General features: G+C 41.1%; 1 protein-coding gene across 1 annotated transcript in view; it reads left to right on the forward strand.

The window, feature by feature from the left end:
• Hmcn1 (hemicentin 1) overlaps positions 1 to 23,394 on the forward strand; it is a 445,711-nt gene that overhangs the window by 297,915 nt on the left and 124,402 nt on the right. Inside the window, exons 41-46 of the mRNA XM_038349717.1 lie at positions 2,193 to 2,368; positions 9,374 to 9,470; positions 15,385 to 15,507; positions 16,288 to 16,449; positions 18,253 to 18,534; positions 21,547 to 21,714. Coding sequence (XP_038205645.1) covers positions 2,193 to 2,368; positions 9,374 to 9,470; positions 15,385 to 15,507; positions 16,288 to 16,449; positions 18,253 to 18,534; positions 21,547 to 21,714 — 1,008 coding nt within the window. The remainder of the gene's footprint in view (positions 1 to 2,192; positions 2,369 to 9,373; positions 9,471 to 15,384; positions 15,508 to 16,287; positions 16,450 to 18,252; positions 18,535 to 21,546; positions 21,715 to 23,394) is intronic.

Genomic DNA, 23,394 nt, shown 5'->3' on the forward strand with positions numbered 1-23,394 from the left:
AATTTTTATATCTGCATCACCATAGAGTTTTCTCTAAAGCATTCAGAAGACCATGACTACACCTAACAGTTCTACAACTAAGAAAACATAATTTAACTAGAGTCAATGTCTGTTGAAAAAGCTCTTTATATCTTCTGCTCAACACCATGTTTCATTGCTTTTAATTATATTCCCCAAACCTATTTTGTTATCAGCCCAATACCCTTGAGTCGTGGGCTATTTGAGAAATAAAAGCTAAGCTAAACATGAATTCAAGTAAAATTCATGATTTTCTCTGCTCACAATGCAGTTAGATGATTGAGAAGGGGTTAGTATTTGATTCTATCTCAGAATCATCCCCCACCCCCTGCACGAATAATGCTAGGACTCCACTGGTCCCAGTTCAGAAATGGTATTTGTCATTCTACATCGTGGCATACCTCGATGTTTAAACCAGCCGTAAAGAAAGCATGCCCTTCTAACATTCTACAGAAAACCCAAGACAAACATACATAGCCATGATAATTTTTATCCATCAAGGCCAAACTTAATTTAAAATTTGATCAAGCTGTAGAACTGACCATTCTATATACAGATTCCTGTGTCAAAGCTTATGAATGTGTCTGTTTTCATGGGGTCTTACAGTGCCATTAAATGTATCTATTTGCTACTTCACAGTATTCTTGATTTTAAACAGACTATCTGTACATCTTTACCCAAGTGTGTTTCCTCTAAAGCTCAATCCCACTGTTTTCTGGTCCTAGAGGTGGCCTTCAGCTCACTGTGTGTGCTCACTTTGTGTGATGCTCAGTGAGAGGAATGTCACGGATCCCTGCACAGGGGTCCCCTAGGCTGTTCTGTGAGCTATTTTCTCCTTGACAGTCCATTCATTCATGGTTTGTCCCAGCCATGCACCTAGAGATGATACACAGATGTACCCCTTATTTCCCAACTCTTTCTCTCCGAAGCAATCTGGTAGCAGAGAACTCCGATGGCCACAGACACAGAACGTTGGTAGTCAGTCTGCTACACCGGTCATCACTCTACGTCATGCTGGGGTACTGACCCAGAAACAGTCTCCTTTAGGCTGTAATAATATTCTTTAGTACCAAAATCTTTTTTCTACTAAAGCGCTGTAGGACCCTGGTAAATACAGGCAATTAGTTTTTCCTATGACCTCAAAACCCAAACCCAACAAAAACCAACTATGAACATAGTCCCAAGTGGTTAAGGAATTTAGTGAGAGTTCCCAAAGGAGATTCTTCCCTGTGCTCTTGCAGGGTGGCCCTTTTGTAGCCGTCCTGTTTTGTCTGTCATTTTCCTTTTCTGAATATGGATATATACAGGCCTGAATGAGTGCTTGGGGAGGTATGGAGCCTCCTCTTGACAGAGCGGCACCTAGGCAACCCGAGAGAAGTTATTTCCAGCACACTCAAGGGAAGGGGATTCTTTCAGCTTCTGTCTGAACACGTTAGCACCTGACAAGTCTTAGAGCCAGGGGAGTCTAGCTTTGATCCCATTGAAATTTCAGCAGTTATGAATATGTTGTGCAGCTGGTCACTGCTTTAGCCGCTTCTCTATCACATGAATTTCCCAACACAGCCTTTCTGGCCGTAGAAAGTCGGTGTGGCACAGAAGAGAACTCTAGATGGCGTTCAGTAGACTCTCAGCTTTGCCACCAGCCATAGTATTCTGTCTAAACTCTTGCCCATCACCTTCTTTTTTATTTTCACACTGTGAAGTTGGGGGTTGGAAGGGCAATCATTACACCCTCTTCCTGATACTTTGAAAGATGTTGCCTTGATGACTATGAAACCTATTTCCTTTGCAAAAGATGCAGATTAAGTATTTAAATAATATTTTCTTTTAATTCATGATTGTTTCAAAAATATTTCATGGGTGATGTGTTGTTTTGAAAACCCTAAGGAAAACCACGTAACTGGTGAGAGCTTTGAGTTGCAAAATCTCTTTAAAATGAAAGATGAGTGAGTAGACTCTCTGGCCATCACGAGCGTATTAATCGGTTAGTTAACACTGACTGAATAAAATAAAGCGCGAAGCATAAACAAGAATGATTGTGCTCTTCTATTAAAAGAAAAAAAAACAAAACAAAAATATAGTACCCCAGTGTGCATCCTGTATCTTGATGATTAATGGACATTAATAGTATGCTGGCCCCTTTTATTCTGAAAAAAACTTGGTTTTTCATGTAGTTCCACCCAATATTATGGGAGAAGAACAGAATGTCTCTGTCCTCGTTAGCCAAGCTGTGGAGTTAATCTGTCAGAGCGATGCTGTGCCCCCACCCACTCTGCTGTGGTTAAAGGATGGCCGCCCTTTGTTGAAGAAAGCAGGCCTCAGTATCTCTGAGGATGGAAGTGTGCTAAAGGTAAGGCTGTAGATTCATCTCATGTTCCCGAGCACATGGTTGCAGTGTGACATCTGTAAATCTGCTGATCTTTTACAAATGTTCTAGTGTCATCTAATAAAATTCTAGGAACTCTTTATTAACTATATTTTATGCTAATACAATGTAAATATTTAATCATCCATCCATAAGCTATCTCAAAAACATACCTTCAGAAAACTGTTATAAAAATACTTTAAGGAATTTCTTACATATTCAACCAATCAGCAACAACCCACTTTAGGTGCTCCGGATAAGGCTATGAAAATTAGGACACGTCTCATATTTTCAATATTTTGTAATCTTACATAAATTCATGAAGAGTTAAATGTTACTTCATCCCAGATATGCATAGCTACTATAAGTTTGAACTGACGACTAAGTGGGTGGTACAGAGTATTTGGAGAGGGATAGCAAAAAGTGAAGCTCTGCTTACATGGAAAAAACTTAGAAGACAACCTAGCTTTATAGCTCAGAAAGGAACAAAAGTCCTGATTAAGGAGAGCACGTAAGTTAGATTGGAGTTATCCTCCAAGATGGAGAATTTCACAAAGTGAATGTTTGAAATAATGTTGATAGAAAGTTCATCCAAGTGAAATCGAGCTGGCATTGGAGAGAGCACAAGGATTAGGCTGAAGGAACCCAAGGCTCTGAACATTCATAACTTCATTGTGTGCTTGTAAAATTCTGTTAATAACCCAATGGGGAAAATGAAAGAATAGCCAAACAATATATCCAGTTTCCCAAAGTCATAGATTGAATTAGAACTCGGTGATTATAATTTAGAAACCTATGTTACTAGCTACGTATGGCTTCCTGATTGAAGAATACTTAGGAGGGCAATGAGTGTCAGCCACATGGGAAAGGCAGCCATCTAAAGAGATTTCCCAAGGAAGATGAAAGCACCAGGATGAATAGGACAGCATGAAGGTGTATGCTAAAGAAAAGGACTGTGAAGATGGGAACCATGACACTACCATAATGGAGATGGTAATGGAGAAAGGAAAAGAAAGACCAGACTCACCACCAAAACAAAGAACAAATAATCCAGTAAAAAAAATGGGGTACAGACCTAAACAGAGAACTCTCAACAGAGGACTCTAAAATGAATGAAAGACACTTAAGGAAATGTTCATCATCCTAAGACATCAGGGAAATGCAAATCAAAACAACTCTCAGATTCCATCTTACACCTGGAAGAATGGCCAAGATCAAAAACACTGATGACAACTTTTGCTGGAGAGGTTGTGGGGTAAAGGAACACTCCTGCACTGCTGGTGGGAATGCAAACTGGTATAGCCCCTTTGAATATCAGTATGACAATTTCTTAGAAATTAGGAAACAACCTTCCTTAGGACCCAAAAATATCACTTTTGGGTATATATCCAAAGGATGTTCAATTGTGCCACAAAGACATGTGCTCAACTATTTTCATAGCAGTATTGTTTGTCATAGCCAGAACCTGGAAACAACCTAAATGCTCCTCGACTGAAGAATGGATAAGGAAAATGTGGTACATTTACACAATGGAGTACTGCACAGCAGAAAAAAAATAATGATATCTTGAAATTTGCAGGCAAATAGATGGATCTAGAAAACATCATATTGATTGAGGTAACTCAGACCCAGAATGACAAATATCATATGTCTCACTTATAAGTGGCTTTTTGACATAAAGCAAAGAAAATCAGCCTACAATCCACTATCCCAGAGAACCTAGACAACAATGAGGACCCTAAGAGAGACATACATGGATTTAATCTACATGGGAAGTAGAAAAAGACAAGATCTCCTGAGTAAATTGGGAGCATGGGGACCATGGGAGAGGGTTAAAGGGAAAGGGAGAGGAAGGGAGGGGAACAGAGAAAAATGTATAACTCAATAAAATCAATAAAGAAGAAGAAAGACCAGACCCACTAACAAACAAAGATGGATAAGGCAACTGAGCTATGAATGCAAAAAGGAGGAGGGAATGTACATGCACAGAGGATGAATCTGTTCTTCTAGAAAGCACCTGGCAAAATCTCAAAGCTTAGATGTGGCTAAATGACAGAGGGAGGCATTTACATGAACATAAATTTCCGTGGGTGTAGGTGTTCCTTTCTTTAGGTAATGGTGAATAAATCCTTAGATTTGTTCTCTTCCATGAACCCATGCCAGACACCCTAGGATGTACAAGTCCCCTTGGCAGAAGTAGAGAGAAGACCCATACAATGAAACATTCAGCAGAACCCAACCCTCACTGGTTAGCTAATACTATCTTAAGAACATACCCAGCATTTTTCTCACACTTATTTGACTAAATTAAATAATGGAATTTTAGCATTTTATTTGCTAAGCGTATACGAGGCACTCCATTAAATGTTCATCTCTGCTTTCCAATCTACCAACCTTCCCACTCCAAAACGTTTTTCTGAGCTTTTCTGAGCTCTACACTGTATTAGTTACCTTTTCCTTACTGTGAATACATAACTTGACAGAACAACCTAAGTTTTTTTTAAAAAAAGATCTAGGTATGTCATTTTAATATTTCATCCTGTCATGACATAGAGGGCATAATAGATGTCACTGGATTATGTAACAGAGGTTGTAAAGAATCAGAGAGAAATTGAGCCACCTGGGGCCGGATATCGCCTTTGAGTGCACAGTCACAGCGAACTGCTTCATCCTGAGAAACAGACACATCCTAACACAGATTCCACAACCATCCATGCTAGCACTGCGAACTGGTGAGAACACATTCAGAAAGAAGCTTGACCTCAAAAAGCTCTTGTCTTTCTTATGATGCAAAATGTATTCAGTCCAACTTCAAATCCACCAATCTTAGATCCCAACACTGCTCACAATCCAAGTCCAAAATCTCTTCTGAAGAGAATGCAGTCTTCTGGCGGAGAGTATTCCATTATTTTTGTTTTGTTTTATTTTTCGAGACAGGGTTTCTCTGTGTAGTTTTGGTGCCTGTCCTAGAACTCGCTCTGTAGACCAGGCTGGCCTCGAACTCACAACAATCCGCCTGCCTCTGCCTCCCAAGTACTGGGATTAAAGGCATGTGCCACCACTGCCTGGCTCTTTCATCATTTTTTTAAAGTGATATACTTTCAAATTTATGACAAAGAATAAACAGTCTAATTCTAAAAAAGAAGAAAGGAGATATAAGAAAAGATAGAGCAAAATAAGGATAAAATTCAGGAGAGAAAAGCATTAACTCCTGTGGTTCCATGTCAAACATCTGGGGTGCATGGCTTCATGACATGAGCTCCACCGGGCTTGGGAAGCCCCACCCTTGTTAATTACAGCCTCATGGGCTAGATACATTCATTACCTGCAGGTTTCCTCAGTATGCCCTTGGCACAACCAGCATCCTGTATCCATTGCAATGCTGGCTTCTCTCGCATAGAGTCATGCAGTGCCCTGAAAAGGGCCTTCTCCAGGAAACCTAAGCTTGCTACACATTTCTTGACCTCCCGGTCTTTTCTCAAGATCTTTGGTGCAAACTTTTTTGACTTCATAACTCTTTCCTTCTGCATGCCTGCCAAACTAAACCCAAATGGACAACACCAAGTTCTACCAAGCCCTACATTGGACCATGGCTGTAGCAGCCTTTTAGTGCCTGGCTTGAACCTGGGAAAGCACTTCCTCAGGCAACTCATTAGGGTAAAGTACTGCCTTTTTGAAGGGAAATTTTTCAAAGAGTTTAAGGTTTTATACACTAAACCTTTGTGCTTTGGAATAATCCTTCTGCATACTGTGAATATGTATTACTCTCATTGGTTAATAAAGAACTGACTGCTGATAGCCAGGCAAGAAATGTAGGCAGGACAACCACACTAAGGATGCTGGGATTAAGAAGGTTGGGATCAGAGGAGATGCCAGCAGACAAAGAGGAAGCAGGGCATGTAAAAAATGAAATAATACGCCATGAGTCACGTGACAGAGTGCCAATAAGAATTATGGGTTAATTTAAAATGTAAGAGTTAGCTAGTGGTCACTCTGAGCTATCAGCTGAGCATTTACAATTAATATTAATTTTCTGAGTGTTTATTTGAGAGTGGCCGCTAGCACAAGAAAACTCAGCCTACACCTTTGATTATGGATTCTTATTAATTTCTGAAATGACCTCAAGGAACACTTTGTATTACCCCAATACAAATTGCTTGGTTTCTTTTTAAAGGTACTACCATGTTTAGCAAGGATAGCTACTTTGTCCTCAGTTTTCTAAGGGATTGAGCTGCTTTTCTGGTTAGATCAGTGGTTCTCAACCTTACAAGTGTAGCGACACAGGAATACACTCCTCGTGTTGTGGCAATTCCCAAACATAAAATTCTTTTCATTGCTATTCCATAAATGTAATTTTAGTATTGTGATAATTCATAATGTAAATATCTGTGTTTTCTGATGGTCCTAGGCAACCCCTGCTAGAGGATTGTCTGACCCCAAAGGGGTTGTCACTCACAGATTTAGAACTGCTGGGCTAGCCCATACATGTTCATGTCTTTCTGTGTCAGTCCTTGCTGCTAATTCTTACTGTAAACTGGACTAAGCGCAGCCATCAATTACCATGCCACAGGTACCAGTGAGATGGCTCAGCAGGTCCGGCACATGCCACGAAGACTGTCCACCCGAGTCCAATCCCTGATCTCACTTGGTGGAAGGAGAGGATCAACATCCCCACTCAAGTTGTTCTCTTACACACACACACACACACACACACACACACACACACACACACACGCACACACACACATACACACACACACTACAAAGAAATAAATATTAAAAAAACCTAAACCATTCCACAGCCCGAATGCTTTGCTGCTGTTTTGTCTTTTCCTTTGCTGAGGTAATTAGTCCATTACTTTTTCACTTTGCCTCACTCAAATTGCCAAAATATAAGCAAGGTGGAGACACATTTTCTGATGAAATATAACACAAATAGGTCTAGTCCAGCTCCCAATGCTGTACTGATTCCCGTCTTCGATGACTTAAGTGCAGGCATTACTGCCTGCCTTTCTCCTACTGTCTTCCAAGATCCCACCAGACTTATCCATGACACTCGTATTTACAGGATTCGAGTCTTCTCTGCTTACATCTCCAATCTCTTCCAAATTTCTCATAATATCCAGTTCTAAAGGCCTAAGACCCATATGGTCACATTTAGTCACAACGAGTCCACTTCTGTGTTTGTGATTTACTGGTGTTACCGTTACCGTGACCGCAATGCTGCTCGGAAACAGTTTACAGGCTTAAAGGTTTATTTCAGCTTGTGGCTTCAGAGGGTCTCAGTCTTCCTCATCATGGCAAGGAAGGAACATCTGGCAGGCACAGGATGCTAGAGGCCATTCACAAAAAGTACAGAAGCAGAAGAAAATGGGAAACCAGAGCCGGAACTGAATCTTCAAGGCCTGTTCCTAGTGACTGACCAGCTCTGTCCCCTCTGTGGGCTCCATAGCCTCTCAGAATAGTGTCATAGATTGAGAAGCACATATTCATAACATAAGTAAACTTGAGGGGGAACACACAAAATTAAAACTGTAATGTAAGGCTCATGCTTACCTATTTTGTTTTCTAAGAATGGGTAGGTTGCCACCAGTTGTGTGGGTTTTGGTCACATGGAGCTAAGAAATGAACTTAAGTTCCTCTGTCCTTAAAATGAGAAGGTTTGGTGTCAAGTACCTCTTCAGTATTTCACGTAACGCAGGTTTGGCTTTAGTTGATTGACGTGTTTATTGACTGTGTACCCTGGCTAAGCCAAATACTCTTGTCAATCACAGGAAGTCCCATCACACTTCCTCTTTTGGAGTCTTTAGAATCTTCGGTGGCAAGCTTATATGCAAGCAACAATTCAGCATGTAGTATCTCTGAACTTGTGTGATTTTGCCTCGTTTATTAATTTATTTTTATATTCCTCATATGCTCACTAAGATATATACTCAGAAACTATGAGAAATTATATAATGCCTTGGATCTGTTTACATCTCCAACCCAGTAAAAGATTTGTGTGGGGTTTGTAGAGATGTCTCAGTACTTTAGAGTGTTTGTTGATCTCCCAGAGGACCTGGGTATGGGTTCTAGGCACCCATATGGTACCTCACAGCCTTATGTACCTCCAGTTCCAGGGAATCTGACACTCTGTTCTGGCCTCTGCCAATACCAGGCACACATGTGATTCACATAACACTCTTATAAATAAAATAAATAAATCTAGACATTTTTAAAGATTTAAATTATCAGCTGAGTAATGAAAAGTTATGATGAATGAGTACTGATCCATGCTGCATTTACATGTATGAAAATATTTAACTAAAACTCAATTATCTACTAACTACTGAACTGGGTAATGGTTAAGATTAAGACTAATTGAATTTAATTTTTTGACTTAAAGAAGCTTACAGATCCATTATAGAGGGAACATATGTAATAAACCAGTCACAACCTTATTAAGTTACTTTCTGAATTCGTAAGGATCATACATTGAAAAGCTGAATGACTTTATCAGAAAGTGATATTGTTTTGTGATTATTGTTTGTGCTGTTTTATCTAAATTTTATTTAGAAGATCTTTGTATTGTTTAAAAACTGGTATGAACTGGGTTAAGACAGAATGTGGTGTAGATGAGTATTTTTAAATCTTGGTAAATGTTGAATCTGGGTGATGGGCATTGGTTTTTACAATTTATCCACCTCTGTATATTTAGAAATGTACAGAATAAAACTAAAAATAAGAGACAATGCTGTGCATTAATATACAACCCTAGTTCAAGCTGAGCGTGGTGGCTCCTGCCAGTAATTAATCCCAGCACTAGAGAGGCTGAGAAAGAACTGATGTGATTCTCAGGCCTTCTTGAATAATGGCCTAGCGAATTCTAGACTGCAGAGTGAGAATTTGTCTCAAAAAATAGAAGAAGAAAAAAAAGGAGGGCAAAAAAAGGGTTGAGGTGGGGTTGTTGCTGGCTTCCAAGCATAACTCTCATTTTTTTTTAAATTTCAGATTGAAGATGCTCAGGTCCAGGACACTGGTCGTTACACCTGCGAAGCAACCAATGTGGCTGGGAAAACTGAGAAAAACTACAATGTTAACATCTGGGGTAAGAATAAGGAGCATTTGTTACACAAAGCAGCCAGCCTACCATTTGCTTTTACTGACTGTGTCGGTTTTTAAAGGGGCGTCCATCCATCGTGCTGCGCAGATGGAAACCAGCAGTTTCCTGAGTAGCAGCTCAAGGCACTCATGCAAATGCATAGCAGATGGACGGATGCCCTGCGCTTAAACATGTTGTCATTGCGACTTTGGTGTGGCATGACTCCCTCTCCTGCCCAGCATCCTTGTGGCTCTTACAGCCAGGCTTGGACTGATTGGACTTCCCCCAGAATTAGTGGTCCTTTGTCCAGCAAGAGTGCATTTAAAAGGCCATGGTATACTTGCAAATTGTGCTCATGCCCTGTAAGACAGCAGAGATTTGCCGTGGTAATTCAGAAGCTATTACCACTTGAAATGTCTACCATTTGCTAGTAAGGTAATACACAATACCTTGGCTGTGGCTGTCTATTAATTGTTTTTTAAATGCTCTCACCTCCAACATTTTATCATTGTTTTAAATAACACTTTGGATCTATTTGTGACATAAAATCTCAACTTTAATAATTTGTTAAAACTTTTCAATTACTGAAGTAATGAAATGAAATTTATATCAGACTCACTTGAAAATGGCATTTTCTTTCTTTTTTCTTTTTTGGTTTATTTGTTTGTTTTTTTGTTTTTGTTTATGTTTTTTTAGAGACAGGGTTTCTCTGTAACTTTGGAGCCTGTCCTGGAACTAGCTCTTGTACACCAGGCTGGCCTTGAACTCACAAAGATCCGCCTGCCTCTGCCTCCCGAGTTTCAAATAAAAAGATAAGTAGAGGAAGTTTTGTCTTAATTTTGATGGACAAGTTAATTTTAAAAGCATGTATGTATATAGAAATAGCTTGTTAAAACTAATTATCATTTTAATAATCATTGCAGTTAGTTACAAGAAAAGCTACTCCTCACTCTGTAAGAAGATGAGTTTGTGCTTAAATGCTACAATTTGCCATATAGCAAACTTACACCGACTACACATGAATTATGCATCATCAATTTCCATTCCTAGCTCTTTCTATTCTTCCCCCTCTCCATTTCACCTTCTTTTTCTTCTTCGTTTCTTTCAAATGAGAAAAATATTCTCATATGTCTCAATTTTTCCAAGACATTGAGCTAAAAATTATAAAGTAAAGGTTAAGGAGTTGGCTTCAGATGGGAAATTAGGAGTCATGACCACCTGGAAAGAGAGATGAGAAGAGAGACCAGTGTCACACACTTTCTCTCAAATGTGGAAGCCAAAATGAAAGCAAACAGAAAACATGAAAGCAGAAGAGGAATGGACTGGTAGGAAGGAGAAGAAGGATGGGGTGAAGGAAATAAGGGCAAGGGTAAGAGGAGGGAGGAGGGAGGAGGGAGGTTGAGGCAGACATGCACAAAAGTTGATATAGGTGTAGTGGAGAGCCCAGGGAAACCCATTAACAAAATAAGGGAGGAGGAGACCTGAAGCTTTTGAACTGTCTATGAACCAACAATGTGAAGTTGTCCTCATGCAGTCAGAAATACAAACAAGATTAGAATTATAAATATACGTAGATAGGAGCTGAGGTCCCTTAAAGAGATAAGAGAGAATGCCATATAGAATGGCTACCATTGCTGTCTATATGGGGATAGAAAAGGGGCCGGATAAGGAAAACTGAGATGATGCAGTCAAAGAGGCTGGAGGAAAACCTATTAAAAGTGATGGCATAGAGCTGACCCCGCCCCTTATCAGCTCTGGGATAGCAGCACGCCCCCCATTACCCTAGCACTGTAGAGTTGATCCAGACTCTCATAGGAGGGCATGGGAGATCTGGCTCCACCCCCGCCTGAGGGAAATGGTCCCAGTGGCCCTGACTAATCAGCTCAGCTATCTATTCAGTCACACATCCAGGGCTTTGAGTTGGCACATCCCAGCATTTACCCCATCTTTGACCTGCTTGAGTGAGTGAAGGAACTGGTCCTGCGAAACCATAGCTGCAGGATCTCCATGACTCCAGGCAACAGCAGAATATCCAAGAGGAGTTTCGGTGAGGGTCTAGTATTGATGATGTACCAGAAGCCTTGAATTTGACCAACAACTCATTACACAATGAATATTTACAAGGAACGCTGCTAGGACAAAGGGGTCTACTATGACACAGTGCAGCTTCCAAGGCCACTAGGATGAATGAAGAGGTGATGGAGAAGTGGGAAAGACAGAACAGTGAAATGTTTTTTTTGTTTCTTTATCTAATATTTTCATTTGTAATTCTATTTTTTATTTCATTTTTCTATTTCTTTTTAAATGGTGATGGGTGGCTACAGAAGGACTGGGAAGTGAGTGGAATTGGGTTGTGTGATGTGAAGTTCCCAAAGAATCAATAGAAAATTAAGTTTGAAAAAAAATGATGGCTTGGAAACTAAGAACAGAAAAAAATTAAATAGGCAATGGATAAGATGTACATAGATGGATAGATAAGTTAATGGGTAATGTTATATATTGTATAGAAGTCACTGGACATAAGCTTTAAGGTGTCCCTTACTAATATATAAACTAATGCCTCTGAAAGAAGAGATTTAACAACAAAAAGCAGAGTGCAATAAATATAATAATGAATGATAGTGGAAAATTTGAGATGTCAGAGATAGGATCACTTGAAAAACATGCATTCTTTACTATGTTTGATTACTATTTCCTGTGTAGTATAGTGGCTAATGAGAAAGATGAAAATTCCAGGTTAGAAAACTCCAAATGTTGCCATCTGTTGCTGGATGAAGGTTCTATGGTGATATTTAAGATAATCAATCAGTCAGAAAAAAAAAAGATAATCAATCAGTCTGACTACAGCACAAGGCCAGTTCAGGCACCCTCTCCTCTATTGCTTAGAGTCTTAGCTGGGGTCATCCTTGTGTATTCCTGGGAATTTTTCTAGGGCCAGGTTTCTTGCTAACCCTATAATGGCTCCCTCAATCAAAATATTTCTTTCCTTACTCTCATATCTGTCCTTCTTCCATCTCGAATATCCCATTCCCTCAAGTTCTCTTCAACCCTCCCTTTTCCCCTTCCTTCTACCCCCTGCCCCCATGCTCCCAATTTTGTCAGGCAATCTTGTCTATTTCCAATTCCCAGGTGGATCTATATGTGTTTTTCTTTGGGTTCACCTTATTACTTAGCTTCCCTAGGATCATGAACTTTAGGCTCAATGTCTTTTGTTTATGGCTTATATCCATTTAAGAGTGAGTACATACCATATTCTTTGGGGGGGTCTGGATTACCTCACTCAGGATAGTGTTTTCTAATTCCATCCATTTGCATGCAAAATTCAAGATGTCATTGTTTTTTAACCACTGAGTAGTACTCTAATGTGTATATGTGCCATACTTTATCAATTCTTCAGTTGAGGGGCATCTTGGTTGTTTCCAGGTTCTGGCTATTACAAATAATGCTGCTATGGAACCACATCGAAGTGCTGGACTGAACTCCCAACGTTCAGTTGTAGAGTAGAAGGAGTGAGAATATGAGCAAGGAGGTCAAGATCATGAGGGGTTCACCCACTGAGACAGTTTGTCTGAGCTGATGGGAGCTCACCAACTCCAACTGTACTGGGTTGAATGAGCATGGGATCAAACTAGTCCCTCTGAATGTGGTTGACAGTTGGGGCAGACTGAGGGGCCACTGACAGTTGCACTGGGATTTGTCTCTACTGCATGTACTGGCTTTCTGGGATCCTGTTCTCTTTGGATGTATACCTTGCTCAACCTAGATGTAGTAGGGAGGGCCTTGGACTTGCCACAGGGCAGGGTACCTTGTCCTCTCTTAGGACTGGAGGGGGGAGGGTGGGAGGGTGTGGGGACGGAGTAGGAGGAGAGGAGGGGGTGGGAATTTGGATTGATTTTTTTTAAGTAATAAAATAAAAAAAGAAAGAAAAATGTTTGTCTGCCAAAAAACAAAAGAAAAAAGAAAGGAGAAAGAAAGAGAGAGAGAGAGAGAGAGAGAGAGAGAGAGAGAGAAAGAAAGAAAGAAAGAAAGAAAGAAAGAAAGAAAGAAAAAGAAAACTCCAAATGGTTAAATTTAAATGAAATGTCTGTTTTAGGTTAAATAGAAAGATATATGGATTTATATGCCATGTAATTGAGACCACAAGCATGAGCAGGTATTAACTGTGAATACTACTAAAGTACACTGTCTCATCAGGGAACTCAGCATTGCTCACTATTGGCTCGTATGGCACAGTGGAGAGGAAATGTGTGGTAGAAAGGCACTGGGGATGGATTGATGAAACCTCTATCAGTGCATTTGATTCTAAGTGTCTCAGAACATATTAAAAAGTTTTAAAGAAGAACCTGGATGCCTAAATATATATTTTCAAAGAAATCAGCTATGCTCCAGATGTATTTAAAAAACTGAATCAAGATGAGCAGAGGCTACACATATCTGTGTTCCTCAGTCAGCTGGGCTTGTGAGTGGTGGTGTCTCCCTTAGAGAAGGAACAGGGGTTGTGGTGTTCAATTCTGGACAGACCATGCTCGGCAGTGCTCGAGAATCATATGTGACATGTAAAGAAGCAATGTGAGATCTAGATGGAGTCTTCTTTAGATTTGTGACTACTTTTCCTCCTGGAAGCCCCCAGGAGTAGCTGAGGCTGGAGTTGAAAGTGGAGATTATGATCTTAGAGTAGTGTCAGTCTGTGGTTGTGTCATTTCCTTTTGTGTAACTCGTTGACTTGATGGCAGTAGTTATAAATAAGAAGGGCAAGGAGCCAGACAATGAGATCATTGGCAAATGAGTCATTGAAATTATTGATTGTGAAATCTAAGGTGCAGAGGGGTCAATAAACAAGAATAACCTGAATAGAGATATTTGAGATGTGCAAACACTCAAGATTCAAGTAGGAGAGTGAGTTGAGAGTTTGGACTACTCGAGGAGAAAGAAAGAATGGAGCAATTATCAAACCGTGGCTGAATTTATGAACATGTAGGAGGAATTTTCTAGATGACATAAAGGCCATTGGCTCATCTGTGGAGAAGGGGAGGAGCAGACAGAAGAAGTGAACTTTTGGTATTTAAACTAGTTATTCATGTAGATACTGCATTCCTACAGAATGATGGAAGGACTTGGCATGAAGAGGAAGAGCAAAAACAAGTTCAGTAGCCAGTCAGTGAGCAGATGAGTGACAGATTCACAGACGTGATAGGAAGAAATGAATTGGTCCAATGAGCTTCAGAAGAATAGAATTGTTTGCACAGAGGTGGTTGAATAAGGACTGAAACTTCAGTGGGGCATGAAAATGATTCTATGACCACTCAACTCCCCGGAGCTTGGAAGAATGAGTGTCTGCCACTGGATGATACGGCAGTATCCTAAGGAGGTGAGGGAGGAGTTTAGTCAGTGTCTTTAGGCTGCAGCCCCTTTGAGAGGAGCTTGATAATCAAGACAGACTTGGAGAACCCCCTGTAAAATTCTACAGAGCAATAAAGGACGAGGTGTGCAATCTAGAATAAGGGAATGTCTGTCTCTTGAGTGAAGCCCCTTGCCTTGTCTTTCACTGGACATTGTGTGGCTATTGCACTCTACTTCCAGTGAGCATCTGAGATATCACAGCTGGCTGGGCATCAGTGTCTGGGTTAACTTTCCATTTGGGAGGTATCAGCACTCTCACGCCGATGCCTAGATACCTATGATAGTCACGCCATTTCAACTTCTTCAACTACAGAATTTCGATCTTCAACTGTAGAATTTCCATGACAGTGGAAAGGTCTTTTACTAGGAATTGGTTGTGTTCTTTGGATGTGACATTCAACCTTAAGTACTTTTCTCTTTCATTATTTGGGTAGAAGCCATTTCTACTATGTGTAAAGTGTACTAGGAAAACTACATGACTGTAAAAACTGTAGAATCAATGCTTTTCCTTTCCTTTCAGTACCACCTAGTATTCATGGATCTGATGACCTTGTGCAACTTACTGCCATTGAAGGGAATCTCATCACTCTGCTCTGTGAATCAAGTGGAATTCCACCCCCAAATCTTACGTGGAAGAAGAAAGGTCAGTTTGCATTGCTAAAAGTTTAAATGATAGAGAGATGATAGAAAGATAGGTAGGTAGGTAGGTAGATAGATAGTAGATAGATAGATAGATAGATAGATAGATAGATAGACAGACAGATAGATAGACAGACACATAGATGATAGGTAGGTAGATAGAGAGAGATGGATAGGTAGATAGATGGATAAGACAGAATGACTATCTTTTGTTTGGCTAACATACCAATTTTTAAAAAATATAAAAATTCAACAACAAAAACCTTTACAGGGGTTTTCATGCTGAATGCATAAGAATTGCTTTGTATTAACCTTCAGCATTCCAAACTTCGATGTTATCTCATTGAAGATCATTTTCAGACTAATTGCTCAACAGAAAAATCAATTTTCTACATTATGTCTTGCTTTGTATCAAATGTATTATGAAACATTTATAATCACCAAGAGTCTACTATTCAAAGAATTATTTTTCTTTACAAATGTCTGAAAAGGGGTTTTCTAAAATAAACACTTTGTGCATTTATGGAAGTTTTGCGACATATATTAGGATTAAAGCCTGTAGTTGAGTAGATTTTCATTAGCAAATATTTATCCACACCCGCTAAACATAAAACAAACCATTGAAAATTGTATTTCATGCTGTTCTTTATTTTGCCCACAAGAAAATGATGATATCGCAGGGCTGTCTACCTTTTAGATACACAAACAATAAGGTATTGTCTGGGCATGTACATACAATCTACATATTTTTGCCTCAAATGCTGCTATTTGGGTTTCGTTGCAGGCTCTCTGGTGTTGGCTGACTCTGCTGGACGAGTTCGCATTTTGTCTGGAGGCAGGAGGCTGCAAATTTCAGTTGCCGAGAAAGCTGATGCGGGACTCTACACATGTGTGGCTTCCAATGTGGCCGGAATCGCAAATAAAGACTATAACCTGCAAGTTTACGGTAAGTTATTGACCTCCTCAAGCTCCGGGCACCATCTTCTTCCAGAGATTAGTCTATTTCCTTTCTGCTTCTCTTTGGAGCCATAAGGTTCATTCATAGTACAGCTATACTGTGGTATAAATCGTGCTGACATAACCAGAGAGCAATTAGTTCCTTCAGGTGATTATTTATTCAGAAATATAGCTGTTCATGCCATCTTCCCACCAGTAACAGACTCATCAGGTGGTCACAATATGCTGGGTGGGGTAAATGTGTAGAAAGGGAAGAGAAGGGATTATGCTTTATAGATTTTGATGCTGGTGGTGTTTTTGTTGTTTGTTTGTTTTGATCAGTTCTCATGTAGCCCAGGCTAGACTCAAACTTGGTGCATAGTTGAGTGGCCATTAACTTCTTATCGTCCTTTATCCATCTCCTGATGCTGGGATTATAGCATGTGCTAGCATACTTGCCTCATACATGCTAGGCAAGGACCACTCACCATCTAAACTACAGTCCCAGCCCTCGAGTGTCTTTAAAAAGCATAAATGCTTTATTTTAAAAGAATATTTAGACTATAACCTGTGCAACATTTTAGAGTGCTTGCAAGTATGCTCTAATTACTTAATCTTTATGTGCATCTCTGCATGAGGGGGAAGGGATGCCTCTATCATTCATGCGTGGGAATTCAAACTCAGAGACTTTTCCATGATTGAACGAGGTAATGTGGCTTTTGTGTGGTAGACATGTCCCTAGAACCCTAGTTTACTAACACTGGCCCATGATAGCCTTGTTTCTAACTATTAGAATCAGTTTCTCTTAGGTAAATTCAGCTGCAGGGAAAAAGAGTGACTGGCTGCTAGTGGCATGGCTGGCAGTTTACCTCCTCACGTAAGGAGACATCCGAGGCTAGATGGTTTCTGGAGATGGGCACCTCATCATTCCAGCAATATGGAGGCGCTGTGGTTTTCTAGCCCTTCTATGGTGTTAAGATGATTGCTACATCTGTAAGAGCAAATCCACACTGATGCCAGACAGGAAAAAGGGTGTTACTATTTTGTCTTATATTAAGATAGCCCAGCCCCCATAGAGTCTGTCTTTATACATTAAAGGTTTGAATTATGTAGAAATAAACATACTTGTCCATCTCATGAGTATACAGATTTGCCTTTGTCTTTAGTAATTGGTAAAATTACATGCATACTAAAGATTATTTTAAAATAAGTTTCTTTATGATTTGTTATCAGTGAGCATTTGATTTGTAGATATGTTCTATCTATATATGCCATATAAAGCCTTATCCGGTGAAGAGGAATCTCTAATGAGATAAGTTAAGAAGCTCTAAGCTACCACATCCATTATAGTACTTGAACACTTTTGTAAATTTGAATTATAATTGATAAGTTCAATTATAATTATTACTTCTCAAAAAAGAGTAAATTCAGGATTCTTTTTCTCCTGGGTCAATAGCTTTCTTTTAGATATTAACCCACTTAGAAAGAGACCAATTCTACCTCTCAGTATGCTGACAATATGTCATGTATGGTATGTAGTCTGCTATTTTGAGCCTTTTTTGTAGCTAATATATTGACATAATAGTGTATCGTGGGACTGAGGCTGTAACTCATTTGATAGTATTCACCTAATGTGCACAAGACCCTGCCTCTCATCTCCCGACCACATCGCCTGAGTGTGGTGGTGCATTCCTTGTTATCCTTGCTCTTTAGAAGCAGAAGCAAGAGGAGCAGAAGTTCAAGGTGAAAACTCCTATCAGAAGTGAAGCAAATGTTTCCTGTATTGTTTCTCATTATGTCTTTTCTCCCAAAGTTCGACCATCTATAGCCAACAGTGACAGCCACCGCCCTGAAATGACTGTCATCCGTGGGAAGAGCATTTCCTTGGAATGTGAGGTGCAGGGTAATCCTCAGCCGACAGTGACCTGGATGAAAGATGGCCGCCCCTTGTCCACAGGAAAGGGAGTGGAAATATTGGATGAAGGTCGCATCCTTCAGCTGAAGAATGTTCATGTATCTGACACAGGCCGTTACGTGTGTGTTGCTGTGAATGTGGCAGGAATGACAGACAAAAGATACGACTTAAGTGTTCATGGTAAGGAGAGAGAGAATCGCCTGATCTGGTCACAGGATTGGTGTGCGATGTTTTACTCTTTTGGCTTTTGGGGGGGGCTGCCACCCAGCTCCCAAATAATCACACATGAAGGTTTTAGTCGTGAATGCCCAGCCTTAATTTGGCTTGTTTCTTGCCAGCTTTTCTTAAATTATCCTATGTTTTGTCTCTGGGCTTTTTCCTTTTCTTATTTCCATATATCTTACTTTCAGTCTTACTGTGTGACTGGCTGGGTGACCAGGTGGCTGGGTGGCTGGGTGGCTGGGTGACCAGGTGGCTGGGTGGCTGGGTGGCTGGGTAGCTGGGTGACCAGGTGGCTGGGTGGCTGAGTGACCAGGTGGCTGGGTGGCTGGGTGACCAGGTGGCTGGGTGACTGGGTGGCTGGGTGGCTGGGTGGCTGGGTGGCTGGGTGGCTGGGTGGCTGGGTGACCAGGTGGCTGGGTGGCCGGGTGGCTGGGTGGCTGGGTGGCTGGGTGGCTGAGTGGCTGGGTGGCTGGGTGACTGGGTGACTGGATGGCTGGGTGACTGGGTGGCTGGGTGGCTGGGTGGCTGGGTGACCGGGTGGTTGGGTGGCTGGGTGGCTGGGTGGCTGGGTGGCTGGGTGACTGGGTGGCTGGGTGACTGGGTGGCTGGATGGCTGGGTGACTGGGTGGCTGGGTGACTGGATGGCTGGGTGACTGGGTGGCTGGGTGGCTGGGTGGCTGGGTGACTGGGTGGCTGGGTGGCTGGGTGACTGGGTGGCTGGGTGGCTGGGTGACTGGGTGACTGGGTGACTGGGTGGCTGGATGGCTGGGTGACTGGGTGGCTGGGTGACTGGGTGGCTGGGTGGCTGGATGGCTGGGTGACTGGGTGGCTGGGTGGCCGGGTGGCTGGGTGGCTGGGTGACCGGGTGGCTGGGTGGCCGGGTGGCTGGGTGGCCGGGTGACCGGGTGGCTGGGTGGCCGGGTGGCTGGGTGGCTGGGTGGCTGGGTGGCTGGATGGCTGGGTGACTGGGTGGCTGGGTGGCCGGGTGGCTGGGTGACCGGGTGGCTGGGTGACTGGGTGGCTGGGTGACTGGGTGGCTGGGTGGCTGGGTGGCTGGCCCCTAGCATCCTCCTATCCTTGTTCTCTTGCTGCTCCTCCTCTTCCTTGTTTTTCCTCCTGTCATTTCTCCTCCTATTTATTCTCTCTGCCTGTCGGCCCTACCTACCCTTGGTTCTGCCTTGCTATTGTCTTTTCAGTTCTTTATTAGACCATCAGGTGTTTTAGACAGGCAAAGAATCACAGCTTCACAGAGTTAAAGGCAGCAGAAACAAAAGCAACACATCTTTATATCATTAAGCAAATGTTCCACAACATAAACAATAGTAACACACCTTAAAATAATATTCCCCAGCACAGAATGATACAATCGAGCATCCTGGGTGCATAGACCTCAGATCTGAAAGTATTCTACTTATAGCCCATCTTTTTTTTTATTCTTTGAGAATTTCATGCATATATACATGGAAATATGATCATTTACACATCTCATCATCCATTTGCCCTCCAACTCTACCTGAATCTCCCTCAAAATCTGTCCCTCCTAACTTCCTTTGTTTTCTTTCTGATATATTACTAAGTCCAAACAGTGCCGCCCATTGAGTATGTGTAGGACCATGAAGCAGTGGGAAGTTTCCCCTGGCCATACCCTCCAAAAAGAATGATTCTCCCTTCCCCAGCAGCTAGTGACTAGCAATAGCTCCCAGTAAGGAGTATGGCTTGGGGTTATCTCCCTCATCTGGGCATGAATTTTGACTGCTTTGGTGGTGTATAGTTCTTGTGCAGATAACTACAGAGAGTGTGAGATTGTGAGAGCAAGAAGACAGTGTTTCACAGAGCCCACCCTATGTTCTACATATGTAAATATGTTCTACATATTTACTGCATCCCTAGTCTTATCATGTGCTTGTCATGTAACTTTCTACACCCAACTTCATGTTACTTGCTGAGAGAAACTCATAGAGTGGTCTTCTGAGGATGCATATAATAAAGCAGAAAAAAATTAGGATAAGCTCTTACCATGCAGTCAACTGGCCTAGAATGCACCGTGTAGATGAGGCTGATGTGAATCAACCTCCTTTTCCTCTAGTGCTGGGGTTAAAGGCATGCACCACCACATCTGGCTAACTCCTTTAAGAATACAATTTTCAAATTCAAGTCTTAAATAAGACTATTTTAAACTTTGCTGCCTAGTGTTCCTTGGATATGAGTTGTATTAAAGTCAGATTTAAGATTCTAATGAATAAAGTACATATTTGTGGCAAAAAGAAACCAGACATGAACTATTCAAAGCCAACTGTTTATATACAGGCAATCTGATGCATGAATTTTAAATCTCTAGAAGCAATGGATTCAAATTTTACAGCTTGAATGCCATTAATGAATGAAGAAATCTAGTTCTGCTGATGTGTGTCTATGATCCCAGAACTTTTGAGGCTGAGTTTGGAGGGTTGTGAGTTCAAAGCCAGCCTGACTCAACAGGGAGTTCCAAATTAACATGAGTTACAAAATGAAACTCTGTTTCATAACAAACAAAAAGATGATGATTGAATCTTAATGTTAATCTCTTATGTTTGTAGCCAGTGTGTATGCTAAGGATGAAGAGAACAGGATTTTAAAAGGAGAAATTAATATTAAATATCTCTTTGTTAAATTCATCTAATTTTAAGAGCATAACATTTTTTACAGAATACTGTTTATAAGAAGGTTGTGAATTCATGCTATAAATCTGTCAGTAAATAGGAGTAACTCATGAACTAGCTCCCTATTACTGGAATATATTTCAAGCCTAAATTGACCAAAATTGGAAAGCAGCGACATACGTTTTTATTTTCAGAGGTGGCATTATAATGATTGCTTGTTTTGATTACTATTGACCAGAAAATGGAGGGCTCCTGCTGGAAATAAGCCGCTGAGGATCATGTATCGTCAGCCTTCTTTTCTATTTCCAGTCACCTTGGTTTTATCTTACAGCCCCTCCAAGCATCATTGGAAACCAAGGAGTCCCTGAGAACGTCAGTGTGGTGGAAAAGAGCTCCGTATCCCTGACTTGCGAAGCCTCTGGCATCCCCCTGCCTTCCATAACCTGGCTGAAAGATGGCTGGCCCGTCAGCCTTGGCAGTTCTGTGAAAATCCTCTCAGGTATTCACAATTCGGATACCCTGATCATCTGGTTACTTCATGTGAATGTTGCTTCTCTTCAGTTTTTTTCATTTTCACCATTTATGTTGCTTCATTTTTCTTTCTGATTGAGGTATTTATTATGTTACCCACTCATCATATCATGCAAACATATTTAAAACACAGCAGGGTAAATGAGTATCTGGAAAAATCTTTCAACTGAAGGGTAAATTAATCTCCTAGCTCATGTGTTAAAAAGGAGTTGGAGTTGTCTTATATAACATCCCCTGTACTACGTATGCCAACTGATGCATGACTTGTCTGAATGGTACTTATATTTCTGGGAAGCATTCCCTGGATGCTCTGACTTTATCACTAGTTCAGCTTCTGATAATTTTGTAGAAAGACCTGAGTATCTTACCATCCCTAGGTCAATACGAGCCTGGAATGTTTCTGAAGCTTGTCACAAGAACTCTACAGTCATCCTGTTTTGATAATGGATGTCACATAGACCAAAAAGATAATCTTTCTTCAGCTCTTGAGAAAGTTGCTCAGCTTTGTGAACCTTGGCAGCATCTGTGCTCTGTGGCTTTTATTAACCTGGAATGAGTTTATATCACGTTAAACTATTAACACAGTGCTTGCTAAAGCACTCAATTTTCAATCCGTATCTTGGGAAACTCCCTGAATCCTTTCTGTGTCCTATGATGCTTTTCATTTCATAGGACTCTGTCTCCGTGTCCTTACAAAGTGGAGAGTAGTGGCAGGGATATTTTTACAGTCTGGCTACCAAAAGCCTGAGCACATTATCCTCTCCACTCAAAATTATCTTCATTTCTTTTTTTAAAAGTAGTTTCAGCTCTGGAAAGTTTGAGTTTATTAGATGCGATAACATCAAAGACTGCAGAAATGAAAACAGCGTGGCAAAGCGCTGTCGGCTGGCTCCTTACACATTTGCAGGCGTGGTGTTTTGGTTCTGTTTAGCTTTGTTTTGATTGACCAGCAGCGGGAGATCCCTGAGCACAGCGCATTAAGAGTATTTCACCTTATGACTGCCAAAGGACGCATTCAGCTTTACAGTCAGGATGTGGTCTGTATGACGGATAAATAGGAAGCAGGTGAATGACATACGACTTGCTCGCTGCTTGCTACTCTGCCTGCCACACACTTCTGTTTCGGGAAGACTAATCTTCCTGAGGCTTGTCTGCAAGCAGACTTTGGAGACGGCCCTGTCCTTGTCACAGAACAGATAACTGACCTGAGAACATGGAACAAGAGCGATCTTGATACACATCGCTGTCGTACTCACTTCAGGTTTTTGCAAGGTTGTGTGAAAGGATCAGGAAGCAAAGAGAAAAGAAAGATGTGATCTAGTTGACTGAGCATTGGAGACCCAGAAATGACTCATGAAAGTTGTATCACATGAATCTCCCTCAACTGGAACCACTGTATGGTCTCAATAATCTGAACTAGCCACGAGTGGGTGGCTCTTTGCCAAACTGACGCAAGTGTTTAAAAGGAAAACCCTGTTTCTGTCATTTACCTCTGTTTGGCTGAGAAAAATAAAATTCAGGTCAAGCAATCAGCTTTGCTTTTCTCAAATGAGATACTGTTATATTCACCTTATGGTGAATTGAGGGCAGGCAAGTTGCTGGGACAATCACTACTGGCTTGTCTCTATGTAAACTGCAAGCAGGCAGT

This window comes from Arvicola amphibius, chromosome 12 (genome assembly GCF_903992535.2).
Source record: "Arvicola amphibius chromosome 12, mArvAmp1.2, whole genome shotgun sequence".
NCBI lineage: Eukaryota > Metazoa > Chordata > Mammalia > Rodentia > Cricetidae > Arvicola > Arvicola amphibius.